This window comes from Nelusetta ayraudi, unplaced genomic scaffold (assembly GCF_046127955.1).
Source record: "Nelusetta ayraudi isolate G7.1 ecotype Tasmania unplaced genomic scaffold, CSIRO-AGI_Nayr_v1 ptg000026l, whole genome shotgun sequence".
Lineage (NCBI taxonomy): Eukaryota > Metazoa > Chordata > Actinopteri > Tetraodontiformes > Monacanthidae > Nelusetta > Nelusetta ayraudi.
Genome location: NW_027466076.1, coordinates 163,173 through 178,198, shown reverse-complemented (window position 1 = coordinate 178,198; position 15,026 = coordinate 163,173). Strand labels below are relative to the sequence as shown.

The 15,026-nt window shown below is 48.8% G+C and overlaps 1 protein-coding gene across 1 annotated transcript in view; it reads right to left on the bottom strand.

The window, feature by feature from the left end:
• Positions 1-10,555, bottom strand: part of LOC142889925 (copine-8-like) — a 41,522-nt gene extending 30,967 nt beyond the window's left edge. Inside the window, exons 1-2 of the mRNA XM_076028605.1 lie at positions 10,339-10,555; positions 2,114-2,154 (exon numbers count right to left, since the gene is read on the bottom strand). Of these exons, the coding sequence (XP_075884720.1) occupies positions 2,114-2,154; positions 10,339-10,424 (127 nt within the window). The 5' untranslated portion in view covers positions 10,425-10,555. The remainder of the gene's footprint in view (positions 1-2,113; positions 2,155-10,338) is intronic.
• Between the last annotated feature and the right edge of the window lie 4,471 nt (positions 10,556-15,026).

Below are 15,026 nucleotides of genomic sequence, written 5' to 3'. Positions count from 1 at the left end.
CCCCCACCCCCACCCCCACCTTCTATTCTTTCTTCTTTCTCCAGGCTGATCAAAGCGTGTACCTGCACCGCAGGGGGAGAGGAGGGGGGGCGAGGAGCGGGAGAGAAACAAACAACAAACAAACAACAAAACAAAACAGACACACAAAGGCATGCGGGGGAGAAAAAAAAAAAAACGAGAGAAAAAACAAAAACGCCTGATTGTCGTCCGGCTTGAAAAGCTGATCTGAATACGGTGCGTGCGGCCGCCCGGGGCCTCGCTCATGTGCACTTTTTGTGCGTGCGTGTGTGTGTGTATGTGTGTGTGTGTGTGTGTGTGTGTGTGTGTGTGTGCGCGCGCTGCGGCTCTGCTGAGGCGCTCTAATGCTGTGTGACTGGGGCCAGTGCTGTCAGCAGAGCAGAGACATGGACGCAGCACAAGTGCCTCCTTGCATAAAAGTCGTGGAGCTCTGCGAGCGGCCGACACTCGCAGGGCCAATCGCCGTCCGCGGGAGCTCATCAATTATGAGTCCCGCACGAAGCCGGCGGAGCCAGGAGGATTTGATGGGAAAAAGGAGGAAAGAAAGAAGCTGTTAAAAAAAAAATGCAATAATAATAATAAAAAAAAAACAACTGCCTGCGTACATGTATTTCTACTTTATCATTATTATTATATCTGGGTTGTTGTTGTTTTTTTTTCAGGCCGCCGTGTTTATTTTTGGAGGGTCTTTTCACAGACGGCGCTGTCACAGTGCGTTACGGAAAACAAAGCACGCAAGGCAGATGGAAAACAGCGAGGAATCATTTTAAAGTCTCTCTGTGTGTGTGTGTGTGTGTGTGTGTGTGTGTGTGTGTGTGTGTGTGTGTGAGAGAGAGAGCGAGAGAGAGAGAGTCTAAACTTTTATTCAGGCCAAGTTCGCAACCGCACGACGCGGAGACGTCCATAACTCTGTCCCATTCATGTCATGTGATTAAAATTGAGACACGCCCCTTTTTTTATTGCGTTTCATGGGATGGACCTTAAGTTTAACTTTTTTTTTTGGAAGCAAATCGATAAATGTTGCTCCACAAAGTCGGTCAAATTGCCTGAGACATTTCTAAGTCAAGCCTAAGTTGCGATACCACGAGACACCACCAGGGTGACAAAGTTATATCCATTCGGTGCACACTTGGGAGGTACAAGGTATACGAGAGGTATGAGTTATATATCGCTGTCTTTCTGCAGTCTTTATGCAGTTTAGTTTGTTAGTTTTACCAAAAACAATTTAATTTAAAATAAGGAAATAAATCATTTTTGGTCGATACAAACATTTACATTCAGTCCACTCTGCTTTACCATTTGAATCTTTCTGGCAGGGCATATATGCATCATAATGGTGATGATAAATGTCCATTTAGTCTCCCGTCAGTTTTTCGTTTTGCATTTCAATTACTTTATGTTTCAGTGAAACAACAGGAGAATGAATTTGGATCAGCCAGCGTGTCCTTCCGCTCACAGGTCACATCACTACCTCCTAATTTGGAGCACATGACAGCCGGCGAGATTATTTCCAAATGCCAACATATGCACGAGGATGAGGCCTCATTTGGTCTGTGAGGGGGGGAAAAACAGTTGTTGAAGTGCAGACTGGACCTTTAAAAACCACCGGACCAGTTGCCAAATCGGGCTCCTGCTGTCAAGGGAGTGTGGAGAGTTTACGCGTGCATCGCTGTGTGCGACTGCACATGCGTGGGTGTCGGTGTGTGGGTGCGTGCTGCGTGCGTGCGTGCGTGCGTGCGTGCGCTGCAATCAGGAGGAAAGCGTGTGTGCTGCGTGTGTGAGGATGATCCGGTTCCCCTCACTCACGTTGGGAGAACAGTGACGAATACGACCCCTGACATATGCAAATGTCTGCTGAATCACACAGCTGAGGCGGCGCGCACGCGCGTGCATGAGTGTGCGTGCGTGCGCAAAGGTATGTGAAACTGTACGGCGCACACGCACGCAAGTGTTTCCAGTCTACAGCGAGTGTTTGTGTGCGCACGTGTCGTGCAAGTCTGCATCCACATGGATTCAAGCCTGCTCCCGTGTGCGTGTGTGTGTGTGTGTGTGTGTGTGTCTGTGCGTGCGCGTCTGTGTGTTACAAAGAGCTTACTTGGATCAGACTTGGAGAACGTGTCTCTGTCCAGCAGGCTTCTGAAAAACAAAAGAAGAAGAAAAGCCACACTTAGATGAGAAACGTAGCGGACATGCTAATGCCAATCAGATTCCTTTACAGTTAGCTGCCTGTAAAAAGGCAGCGATGCAGAAGAAGAAATACAGGAAGCGGGCTGCCCAGCCAGCTAAAGAGGCTAGCGTGTGTTAGCTTGTTTTTATCAGAACTAGGTGGCATTTCTCAACTTGAGTTCTGGCCAGCAGCAGCAGCAGCAGCAGCAGCAGCAGCAGCAGCAGCAGCAGCGGTGGTGGTGGCGACGGCCAATGAAGCGGAAGCAGGAGGTTGTTACAGGGATAAACTGCTTTACTGGCACCATTACTGACCCATTATAACCCGTTTAACCGTAACAAACACTGACAGGACCAACAAAAGCCCATCCCGCCTGCCCCGCCGAGGCGGAAACATGAAACAGATTATAGAATCAGGCGTCTAAAGTGGAACCCATTTATATTTCAGGACGCGGGCGGCGGAGAGGAGCTGTTTTTTTCACTTTTTATTCACTCCCCGGGTGGCGGCAACAACGGAGGAGGCCGGCCATCAAATTTACATGACCGCCGACTCCCATCACGGAGCAGCTGCTCGGCACGGCGGCGGCTAAATGGCTGCGATTGGGATTAAAGATGCAGGCGAGGAAGACGGTGGTTCGGGAGAGAAGGAGAGAAGGCCGGAAGGAAGGAAGGAAGGAGGGAGGGAAACCCGACGGTGACGTCCAGGCCCGGTTGGGTCCCGTCACTCAGCCGAGGGTCCAGGAGAACCTCAGTCTCTGAACCTCGACTTTAAAAGCCCGAAAAGGTTTCAAAGGAGCCGAGCCGCAGAGAGGCGGAGCGGTGAGAGAGTCAGCAGGGAGATGGAATCCTGGGGCTTCTTGCACGCCATCAGCAGGAAATATCACAGAAATAATCAAGTCAAGGCTGCGGTGGGAGTCTGTTTCAGCTCGACCAGAAGATAAAACTAGTTCCCCACGTGGGACGTGAAGAAGAAAAAACAGGGCATAACCACCATTACTGCCCTTTCGGCTGGACTTTTTTTTAATCCGTCCTCTTTATTTTTCACCAGGCACTTCACCATGATGATACTAGCAATAATAGTAACAGCAAATTACATTTTATGAAACTTTAATTTCTTAATGAAAAAATAAAACAGAGAAACATTAAAAACAATGAGACCACAGAGGAAAAGCAAGATCTAGAAAACAGGAGTTTTAGGGAGGAGCTCGGGCGACCAATCACAATTGGCCAAAATCACAAGTGGCTGATAGCAAAACAGGAAGCTGATGTTTCCATCACCAACTTCAACGTCAACAACGTAATTTCTTATTGCTAACTCCGTGATTCCAGGTTTATTCATATGATTTTGTTCTTACTTTGTGTGTGTGTGTGTGTGTGTGTGTGTGTATGTGTGTGCGCGCGCACTAGACAAGACCGCCAAGTGTGACGTCTGAAGATCCAAAGGTCTGAAGTCTGAAGGTTCCTACATTAATTAGTATCTGCCCTGGCACTGGGTGGTTCCACTTAGTGACCACACCCCCCAGCCAGGTGTCGGCCCGCCCCCTAAGTGTCCCCATCCAAACAAACTGAAGCTCCTACAAAGCATCAGCTTTAGCTGGAGGCATCAAACACAGGGCTAACTTTTTGGAATTATTGTGTTATTTCCGGATAGTTTACCAGGTTCACTGTTTCCCTGGAGAGCAAAGATCTGAAAACTTGCCAGAATGCGGCAGGTTCAGGAGCACCACGAGCGCACGCAGCGCAAACAACACGCAGGTGGAGACGAGCTGTGCGCGTCTGCGCAGGGCGCCACTTAAAGCCCTGCTAATTGCAGCGACGTGACTCCGTGCATATTGCGCTCTGAAGCAGTGAGGGAGGGAGGAGGAAGGAGACGCTCCGGCTGTCGCGCTCGCTGCTGCCTGAGCGTTCCGTCACCATCTCCCCCGTCCCGCCTGACGTCTTGCCGCGTCTCTGGACCGAGCCCGGCGTGGCCCAGATGGCGAGGAGCCACGCTTGGCTGCCAGGGAACGCCCACCGGCCTTCCCCCGGCTGGGGAGGGGAGGGGAGGGGAGGTGGGAGTGGGGAGCCTGAATAAATGATAGGCAGCGAGAGATGGAATCCGGCCCAGTCACATTTTGATGGGAGATGGTGTGGGAGTGAGAAGTGGCTGGGATCACCTGCCAGACAGCGTGAAAGTCCAGCGGAAGGAAGCGAAGAAAAAAAAAAAAAACAAGCGAACAATTTCTTTTTTTTTGCCGGAGCTCCAGCCAAGAGGAAGGAAACAGTGCAGGACGACGTGCACGGCGGGAGCTGGCAGAGCGGCATCACATTTGTAAGGATACGGTGACCTCCGTCTGATTGGCTGAGCAGCCCGGGGCTCCCACCTGGCCCCGGCCACGCTGTAAAAAGCCCTTTCCACCGCAGGCAGGGCGGGCGGTGGCGGGGGTGGAGGGATGGTGGGGGGGGGACTCGCCGGCCATCAAAGATTCAGGAGAGCGGCTCCCTCGCTCGACACCACATTCACATTTGAAATCCCAGCAGCGGTTACGTCACGGCCGGCCTGAACGCGGGGCGGCCACAGCTTTAAATACCTGCATGTGAGCCGCGGCAGCGGCGCTCAATCTGCCGAGAGGAAGCAAACGGCAAGAAACACAGACAGACAGACAGACAGACTGACAGAGGGAAAAAATCATTTGAACAGGAAATAAGCCTCCACTCTTCTTTTTTTTTTTTTGCTTTCCTCCCCGGTTGGTTTGATTTGTTTTATTTTTATACATTAAAGCCGGAGAGTTCTGACTCTGGCTGCAGGAACATGGAATGGCACTTAGGCTCCAGCAGCCCTGAGACCTCCAGCATCGCTTCTCCTGGACAGCAGCGTCAGACCGGCGTCCTAACGAATCATAGACACACGCATGGCAGACGCACCGTGAAGGAGCGGAGGCGAAAAGTCAGTCTCAGATCTCAGACTGTGTGCAAATATTTGCATTTCCTTTTCATTTACTTAAGAGTCCAGTGTATTAAAATTTGACCTTATTTATGATTTTTATATTGGTAGATATACTGCCAAGAAATACATTAATGACGTGAATACTAAAGTATTTAGGTTTTCCTTCTGATGGTTCTTTTGTATTTGTATTTAAGAACACACATAGAGCAGGGGTCTTTCTCCCAGTTAGCTGCCATCTTGAAACCACCACATCTAAGGAAGCCCGTGTGGACAATCCAGTCTGCCTGAAGTGCATTTCGAATTTAGGGTGAAGGCTCGCGACCTCAAATAAACCAACAAAGAAAAAGTTGTACGAGGTATCCAGGTTTGTGTGCACAGGCCATTGCAGTTCACCGGCAAGCTTGGGAGAGGGAGGTTGAGTGAACGTGCGTTGCAGTCTAAATTCTGACCACTAGATGGCAGAGTTTAACACACTGTACAGTAGGTAGTCGGAGGTAGTTGTTTTCCGGGTTATTTTCAAAAGGTCATTCTAGATATTACAGCCCGCCTCTCTTAGTTGGAGGGACAAGAGCTGCAGCTCGGGCAACGCAAAGCGATCGCTCCCGCTAATGAACAGAGCAAGGCCAGCGGCGCTGGGAGAGCAGCTGTCCAATCGATGGGGTCAATGGAGTCCTGAAGTCGACTGTTAGCCCACCTGATCAATCCACACTTTGAAGCACCTGAGACGCTCTCGGCCAATGATTTTTCTCACATTCCCAGAGTGGAGTGTTTGCTTTCATGCTGGGAGGGAAGGGAGGGGCGGAGGGGCGGTGCGGAGTCGATAACGGAGGGGAAGCCGAGGAATCCTGCAAGAATGGAGGGAGATGAACAGCTGCCGCTTTTGGATGTAAATCTATGAAAATTGCGAGAGAGTCGAGCGCCGAGAAGCGAAAGGGCAGGCGTGAGCGAGACAAGCCATCGATTCCTCCGAGAGGCGATGGATTTCTCCAGAACATCTCCACTGCGTCTGGCAGTGTTGGCACCATGACAACACTTTCGGGGAGCGCAAATAAGAAATTCAAGCGTTTTCCTACACAACGCTGCGGCTCTGTAAGGTTCTGCACAATGAAGGACTTTCCACCGTCCCAAACTTAGCGTTTACTTCGACAGCGCCAGAGGAAATCTGCTTTGTTGCTATTTCAATCTCTTGTCATTTTACTCATTTGCAGTACAGCCAATCAGAAACACAAACCTATCTACCGACTGTTGCCCGAATTTCCAATTAAATGCTTGAGTAATAATGAACTCAACGTGTTCTTTTCTGCAGTAGTTTCCTCTGAAAGTGACACACACTGCTGTCTGAGACAAACCATTCAAAATTTTGGAAGGCAGTCCTTTTTGGGTTTTTTTTTTACTTGTCTGACATGCCGCCATGCTGACACAGACGATTTTCAATCCCACGACTCCGCCCACTCCCACCTGACTAGCTGATGCAGTGGAAGTGTCAGTACCCCTGAGCAGACAGAGAGCCGTACCTACTACTACAGAGCACGGCCGTCACTTCCAGGGTCTATTTTCATCATCCAGCCTGCCAGCATCTGCATCACTTCTGGCTCAAAGCCGGCCGGCCGGCCGACATTGTTTTCTCATCGGAGGGGCATCAAACGACGCTAATCAAGTGGTCGTCTTCAGATGTGTCCGCAGCAATCGGCGAGATGGAGGGAAATTGGCGATGCAAAGAGATGAAAGCGGAGGAACGAAGGAGGTTCAAGAGGTGAGCAGGTCTCCGAGGTAACCAGGCGACACCGCCGCTGGCTGCTGCCCTTAATTAGGCCAAATCACTCCTTCAAAAGCCTATTAATGCCGAGCGCAGCGTGACCCTCACCAGGCCTCCTGTGATTGGCCCGATCCCGCCTGATGGCTGTACTAAACTCCCCACCAGCGGAACCAGCGGCAGATCCACGGAAGCTGAGCGCTACTTCAGTACTACTTCACGACTTGAAGTTGCAGCCAAACCCTCGGCCAGCCATACACCAAGCTGCTGATTAACGAGGGCAGGAATGAAATGGGAGCAACTGGAAATGTGAGAGATGATCGGCATGAGGCCAACAATCAGAGGAGAAGGCGATGAATTAATGAATGGAGCGTGTGCACAGCAGGAACTTTTGACCTCGTCACAACCGGCCAGTTCCTTAAGAGTTTATGTTGGTCCAACAGCCCTTCAGGAAAAACAACAATTGCAGAAAGAATGACTGATTCTTCCAAACTTTTCTACTGCAACCACCAATCAAAAGAGTCGTTGGCAAGATTTAGCGGTTTATCGCAGCACCAAGTGCTGTTTAAGGAACCGAGATGCAAGTTATTGGTAAATACAAAACTTATAAAGTCAACAATCACAAAGACAACATCCGCAGTTCACATGTTGCACCAGTTAGTTCGTTGCTGCTCTTCGTAGAAGGCGCTAGCATCTACATAGGGGCCTTCAGCTGTCTTCCTGACATGCTAACATACCAGAATTTATGCCTCTGCTTGGGGGAAGTGAGTACTGTCTTTTCTGGACCCAAAACATTTCCTTAATTACGTATTCCGGGGAATTCCGCTGCAGGTTTTTAACGTTTCCTCCTATCATTTCAAACCCAAATATTTATGATTCACACGTGCTTCGAACCTTCACCCAGTCAGCATCTGCGGGACCTGAAGGTCGGATCCGTCGTCCAAATTTTTTCGCTGCTTCAGTGATGTCTGTTGCCTGTTTGTGTGCGCAGCTGCAGTAGCAACAGGAAGTGGCGCCAATAGGACCCCTCCGCTCAGAACAACGGCTCCTTCTGTCTCTTTCTTTGCCTCCCTGCTGCCAAAGTGCAACACCGGCGGCGACACATCGAGCGGCCTCACGGCGGGGCGCCGGCCGCCTTCAATGCAGCCGCGTCGAAACGCATCGATACTTGGGACGGGACGCACTCGCTACCTTTGTAGCGGAAAGGTCAGAGCTATCTCTCGGCGGCAGACCAGCCCAGGCAATGTGAGTGTTTCTCAGAGGGCCAATCAGATCGCTGCGTACTGCCAAGCGGCCGGATAGATTTGACTCCATCTGCATGTGTCTGTCTGGCTGACAGCTTGTTTTATCTTTTTCCCCCGTTAATGCACAACACCGGACTGGATCAATCTGTCACTTCTTCTGCCCGACGACACACTCAGCGACTTTGCATGTCTGTTCATTATCTGAGTGAAGGAGGGCTTTTCCGCCGGAGATCTTTAGGCATCTCTCCAGAGGGGAACGCCTCCGTAGCTCCACAGATGCTGAAGTGGGAGAGTCCCAGCGCCCACAGGCTCACAATGGGTAAATTTAGTGCCGCTGAGGTCGCCAAGGGCGTCGACTCAACCTCCTCTAGACAAGCGGGGAATCCTTCAGAAATTGGCGGGGAGTGTTATTCCATCTTCTTTTGAAGGTTTCTGAGATCAGGTTAGTTTGATTGACGGATTGAGCCTTTAATGGAGACAATGAATGGCAGATTACCGGGATAATCGCATCCCTGATTGCATCCTGAAAGATGCTGACACATTGTGAGGTTTGGGAAAAATTTCCACCTAATCCTCAGTACATCCATATGGACAGGTCTGTGCAGATACAGGCCTTTTAGTTTTTTTTCTTTTCGAAATGCTGGTGTTTCCAATAGCAGTTGTTCAACTGTTTATTTAGATTGTGGGCATTCAAGAGTAATGGAAACACCGAGAGTGTTGACTACGCATTCCACCGCTCCATAAATCACTACCACTGATCTGGTGAGCAGTCAGTTAACGGGAGAAACAACAAGTTATTGTCTCGGTATCTCCTCGCCGCAGCCGCCTGGAGGCTCTGGCGGCTTAGTGGGTTTTTTTTTGTTAGCGCGGCACAGCGGTCTTTTCGAACTCCCGCCTCAGACAATGTCGCCCATCATCTCAAACTAAGACCAACAACGGAAAACGGTGCATTGTCTCTGCAGGGAGCACATTAAGAGTGCAAACAAACGGAAGTGGCAACTGGGAAACAAATTCCAAATAATGGGGAAGCCTTTGGCCGTCACGACTCGCCCGCCGTCCACGGCCTCCTTTTGTGCGAGGTGACTTATATTCGGTAAGTGTCGGAGGAGCCTGCAAGCTCCGACTGACTCAAAATCTCCTCCTGCACAACTACGAAAGAAACGTGGTTCCGGTTAGTCACTACGCTATTCATGCTTCCGTGTATACATTGAGAGCCGCCGCCGCCGCTCACGCCTCGGGTTTGCACAGAAGAGCAGAGTTCAGTCCAAAACAGGGGGAGGGTAGATGACTCACACTCCTTCACGGCCAGTCGTTCTTAACCGTTTCAAACAAACAAACATCAGAGGCCAGGTGAATCCCACGGCTGTCCGTCCATTTTCTGACTGTTCTGTCACAACGGCACCCCCAAGGATTTCTTAAGAATCCCCTCTTTTTTCACAATAAAAGGGCACTAATAACTATTTGAATTTTTACAGGCATCAAATCATGTGAATTTATCTTTTCTACCGACTCCATCAGTCAGCCTACAAGTCTACAAGCGTCTCAGTTCCGGAAGCAGCGATGAATGCACAACATTCCGCATGAATACAGTGAACCAGAGCGGACAGAGGGATTCCTCCTGGTTTCTGCATAAGTCCGAGTGAAAAGCTTCTACCTCTGGTTCCTGATGAAAGGCAACGGGAATGCCCTCGGTTAGGGTGTGAAGCATTCCATCACAGCCAGCCGAGCAACTAAATCAGCGTCATTCGCTGTGGCTTTCCCTCAGCCTCTGAGAGGTCGGAGAGGAGGCTGCTGACTGGGACCGACAGACCAAACACCGTGGCAGCACCAAGTACAGTAAAGACGCGTCAACTCTGACCTCCATCAGCCGAGCGGAGGAAGGATTTCCCTCTAGCTGCCCGCTTCTACCCCCGGAATCGACACAGAGAGGCATCCGGGAACCGGAAATGCCGCTCGACGAAACGACTGACCCTTTAAAAAATAAATATATATATATGTTAATAACGATAATTCAGCCCTTTAGGTGTAAAATAAACCAGACCTTTTAGACGAAAACCAGTCGCGACTGTGCGCTGAGAGGAAGAATTTGAAGCCGCGCGCCGAGTTTGTGGCGCGAATTCTCTCCGCGCGCCGTCCGTATTGAAACATGAAGAAGGAACAAGAAGAGAAGACGCAAAAGAGTAGTCGAAGCGGTTTTCACACACAAACCCATTCGACGGCGGCTCGCCACTCACCTGCATGACACCGTCAGCTCAACTTTGGTGGCGGGTATCGCGGCGGTGAAGGGGTCTGCGTCCGCGATGCACGCCATGTTCATCATGATGCCGCCCGGTCGCTCGCTCGCTCGCTCGGTCACACAGCGCCGCGGATCCCGCGGCGAGCAGGCGGCATGAGAGGGACCGTCCGTCCGTCCGTCTGGGGTGGAGAAAGGAATGAGGTGGTGGTTGTGGTGGAGGAGGAGGAGGAGGAGGAGGAGGAGGAGGGGGGTGAAGGAAGAGAAGCACCCGAGTGGTGGATGAGGCGATGAAGATGATGATGATGATGATGATGATGGTGGTGGTGGTGGTGATGTTGAGGGAAGGAGGAGGGAGGATGGATGGAGGGAAGCTCCGCAGCGAGGAGAGACACGCAGCCGCTTCGCTGTTTGCGTGGCTGTGTATGTGAGTGAGTGTGTGACTGCGTGCGGAAGAGAGGAGCAGCGGTTGTGTGCGCCTCGGTCGGAGTGTTCGGCAGGGGAGACTCGGATGGACACGCACGCACACACACACACACACACACACACACACACACACACACACACACACACACACACACACACACACACACAGTGGGAGGAAGTATATGTGTGGGACCCAACTTCTTAAAAAAAAAAAATCAAATTTTATTGGAATATCTGGCTGAAGGAGGGGGGTTTTTTGTGTGTTTTTTTATTGGGAAGTTGTATTTTGTTATGTTGTTTTTGTTACTGACAGTGTTTGTGCACGACCATAAAGTTAGCTGAGCACACAGAAACACACTCTTTGTAGTTCCAAGCTAGCTAAAACCTTGAAACCGTTTTTTAATTGTCCCTGAAGCGTAGCAAAACTCAAGTACACATTGCTCCTTGCATTAAATGAATGCAGAGGACAGTTGGTCACATGCTGTGCGACACGCGGACGTCACGCGGACAATGCCTTGTCTTTTCAGGTTAGGTCGGGAAAGACCAACTGTGATTGGACAGGAACCTCTCTTGTGGATAGCAAATGCCACCTGAGCACCACAAACTCAATTAGCAGTCCCAGCATGAAACTGAGCGCAGTTAAAGGCAGGAATTTGCACGTCAGCTCCAATTACTGTCAAGACGGACAGAAAGGGAGTTCATCTTGTGGGTCAAACACCTGCTGAATTTGCACACGAAGCCGAGTGTTGGTTTTTTTGGGGGTTTTTTTCATGTGATGAATACAAATAGAGAAGAAAAATAAAATAGCCACAGCTGAATGTAACTACCACCCAATGCAGTGAACTGTGGTTAAAACAGTCACCGTGGATGAAAACAGTCCTTCTGCATATGTGCATTTCCAGTGTTTGTGAGTCATGCTTTGCACAATGAAAGAACGCATGAGACTCGTTTGGGGACAAAAATTATGTCCAGTTACGCTACAGTCCCCCCGGCGCCACCTGTGTCCAGCACATTGTCTGTCTCAGTATTGTTTTTGTTCTTTTTAATGACAGATACACAATCAACATTTGAGTGGAAGAGCTTTCGGTTTCACACATTCAGTGGGTTGTTGTTTTTTTCACAAAGTGTCAAGAAGTACACTGTGTTCAGGATTGGAACGGGTTGTCACCAACAGCACAAAAAGTCTTAATTTAACATTTGTTGTGTTCAAAAAAATAATAGGACCAACCACCTTAGTTTTGAGGTAGAAGGCTGGAAGAGAGATAAGAAACACGTTTGTCATCAGATTTCCAACAACTACAGCAACAACTATTCATTTGCAGAAATCTTTGGCCAAGGCAAACCTGAAGTATGTCACAATCAGTCTTCTTATTTTCCATGTTGAGATAAAGCACTTCAACAGCAAGATGAGAAATACGATCGGGAACAAAAGGCGTCAAGGCGACTTTTAAGTCCCTGAAAAGCTCCCATTGCTGCAGAACAAAACAGAAATAAACTGGTTTTATCAGCCTGGGAAGCTGCTGTGGCTATAGCAGAGTGGCTTCAGCCTCCCCGTCATAGCGCGTCAACTGACCAAACACCTAGAGATAGAATGCTAGCACGAGTTAAACCAAGCAATAATTTCTAAATATATTGCCTTGAAAGAAGTTAACACGATTAGCTCCGCTGGGAGCCGGCACGGAAGTTTGTGATGTGATCTGTTCAGCGACTCTTCAATATTAGGAGCAGCAGCTGAGGGAGCGATCCGGATAAAATGTTGACTTTGATCACTTGCAATTAGGAATCAGTGAATGATTATAGAGAGGCTAATTGGCCGCTGGGCTTTAGTGGGCGCCCTCAAATGTTCTATCACTGCTATTACCTCAGACATGATTTGATATCACTGCTTCTTGTCAGCTGTTACAAGCCTTTGGAGAGGAGTTTGGTGCGGACAGATTATTCATAGCAGCCATTGCACTTTGATGAAGGTGCTGAGAAGAAGAAAAAAAATTAGAAAATTTAATTAAATATTGTTCTTTCAGGACCAATTCCTTTATATTGCTTGGGTCAAGCAAATTGCTTGTTGTAATCTGTTCTTTTTTTGGAGGTTTTCAGTTTGGGCTGCCTTGTTTGGGTTTTTGTCTCCCAGATCTTCGGTCGTCTCTGGATGAAAATCAGCCGTCGTGGGACTATCGTGCCTTCATACGTCCCGATGTCGTTAAAATGTGTGAGAATTATGTGTTTAATCTGCTCAAAGAGCTAATTTTGAGACTTCTCATCTACACCATCTTTTTTTTCAAAGTTGCACTTTTCTTTTATTTCTTTTTGAAAAATCACTTTGGGCTTGTGCCTTATTTTCAGAGCAAACCTCCACAGAGCTCTTTGAATGAAAAAGTGTCTTCGGTAACTCTTGCTATAATAACCCAACAAATCAACACACACACACATACGCAAATGTGCGCACACAGTTGCAGACATAAACTTCTGAGCAGCGGCAGAAAATTCACTGGAGACACCCCCACGCTACCTGTAATCTCAGCATTTAGGGCAAGGACGCTCAGCAGCTCATGAATAATGCACAACGGGCGACGCTAATAGTGTGAAATGCCAGACGAGCGGATGTGCTTCACTCCTCGGGAGATTTTACGATGATCTCATCAAAAAAAAAAACAACACAAAAAACAAACAGAACAGTCTGGTTATGCTTGTACATTATTCCCACACATCCATATTGAAATGACCAGGCAGTGAAAGCAAACACGCACAAAAGCGGCGACAATGTGGTGAACATAACTCGCAGAGCCGCAGTGGAACCCCCACGTTTGCACCCTGGTCCACGTGTTCGATGGTGATTTAACAGGGTTTTTTTTTATGCCACGTTAATTAGGAAGGAAACACCCGGTGTGTGGTCTCACATTGTTCTATACCGAGGGTTCTTTCAATCCAGGCCGCGCTGACTCAGCCAGAAGCCGTCGTCCTCGGAGGGCTGCAAAGATCCGGCCGACCAGCCCGCAGAAAAATGTGCTCATCTCTGCATCTTGAGAAACAGCTGCTTGTGCTGTTTTTTTTTCTTTTCTTTTTTTTTTTTTTTTAAGATGAGGATTAATAGACTGCCATCAAAGGAAGAGGCCGCTGACCAGCCACTCACGCGCACACACGTGAGATAGGGACACACGTGTGAGGGACCCTGAGGTTCACAGCAACAGAAACTGCAGCCTCTCCAGATGCTCCAGAGGGCTGGGAAGGTGCTGAACCAGTCCAGGAGACATGGTGTTGAGCTGAGCGCACTGCTGATTGGTGCAGCCTGTCAGAATCCACTAAGGGCTCAAAAAACACTTCATTAACAACTCTCATCAAGACAGAATGCAAAACAGTTGGATCATGTTTGAATCGTCACACGCCCTTCAAGAAAAGCTGCAGCCAAACTGTGGCAGCACCAATCACCGCTCTGCTGGCGGGAAAAGAGGCGGAGCAGGAACAGTAGGCTGCTGCCTGTTTGTGTCTGTGTCATGGATGTATAATAAGAACTGGATACAAGACTGGCAATGTGGCGGTGGAACAATTTTTTTCCCCCAGTGGCCACTCAATGTACTGCAGCAAAAAAAAAAGAAAAAATCCCATTGGTCCAAAAAGCATTTTTTTCCCCCATAGATTGCAATACAAAAATAAACGCCTTTAAAACGGCTGACAGGACAACTGTGACCTGAAATGCAAGTTAGACCAAATCTTTCTATTGTAGATTTTTCCATTAGGGTCTTTTAGTCATTTAAAAAAAAATAATGAAGGCCAGAAAATCACCAGAAAAGAACACGCTTGAGTTAAACTCCGCCCACTATTGAGGCTAACAGCTTGGGAAGTGACGAGGCTCGTGTTGCAACCGGCTCGTTTCACTCCCAGTGAAACATCTAAAGTGGTTTGCAGCGACCGAGACAGGAAGGAGGTCCGTCCAATCAGAGGGCTTTTCATTTTAGAGTAGGCCCCGCCCCTTTCCAGACAATTCCTGTGAGCTCCCTCTCAAACGTAGAAAACCAGAGGAGACACATTGATGTATCGGAGTACAAATGACCCTAATGAGCTGGTGCCAATAACTAAGCAAAAATGTCAATGTTCGCATGGATTTCAACACATTACGGAACTAAATTAACCTTTTAGTTTCACAGCTGCGTGAAGGCTCAACTAAACTAACTGACTCACTCCTCCATCTCCATTTCCCTGGTTAAAACTGCCGTATTGATTCATCCTGATCTTTTCAAACAAGGTCAGCGAGGTCCCCAAGGCTCCCAG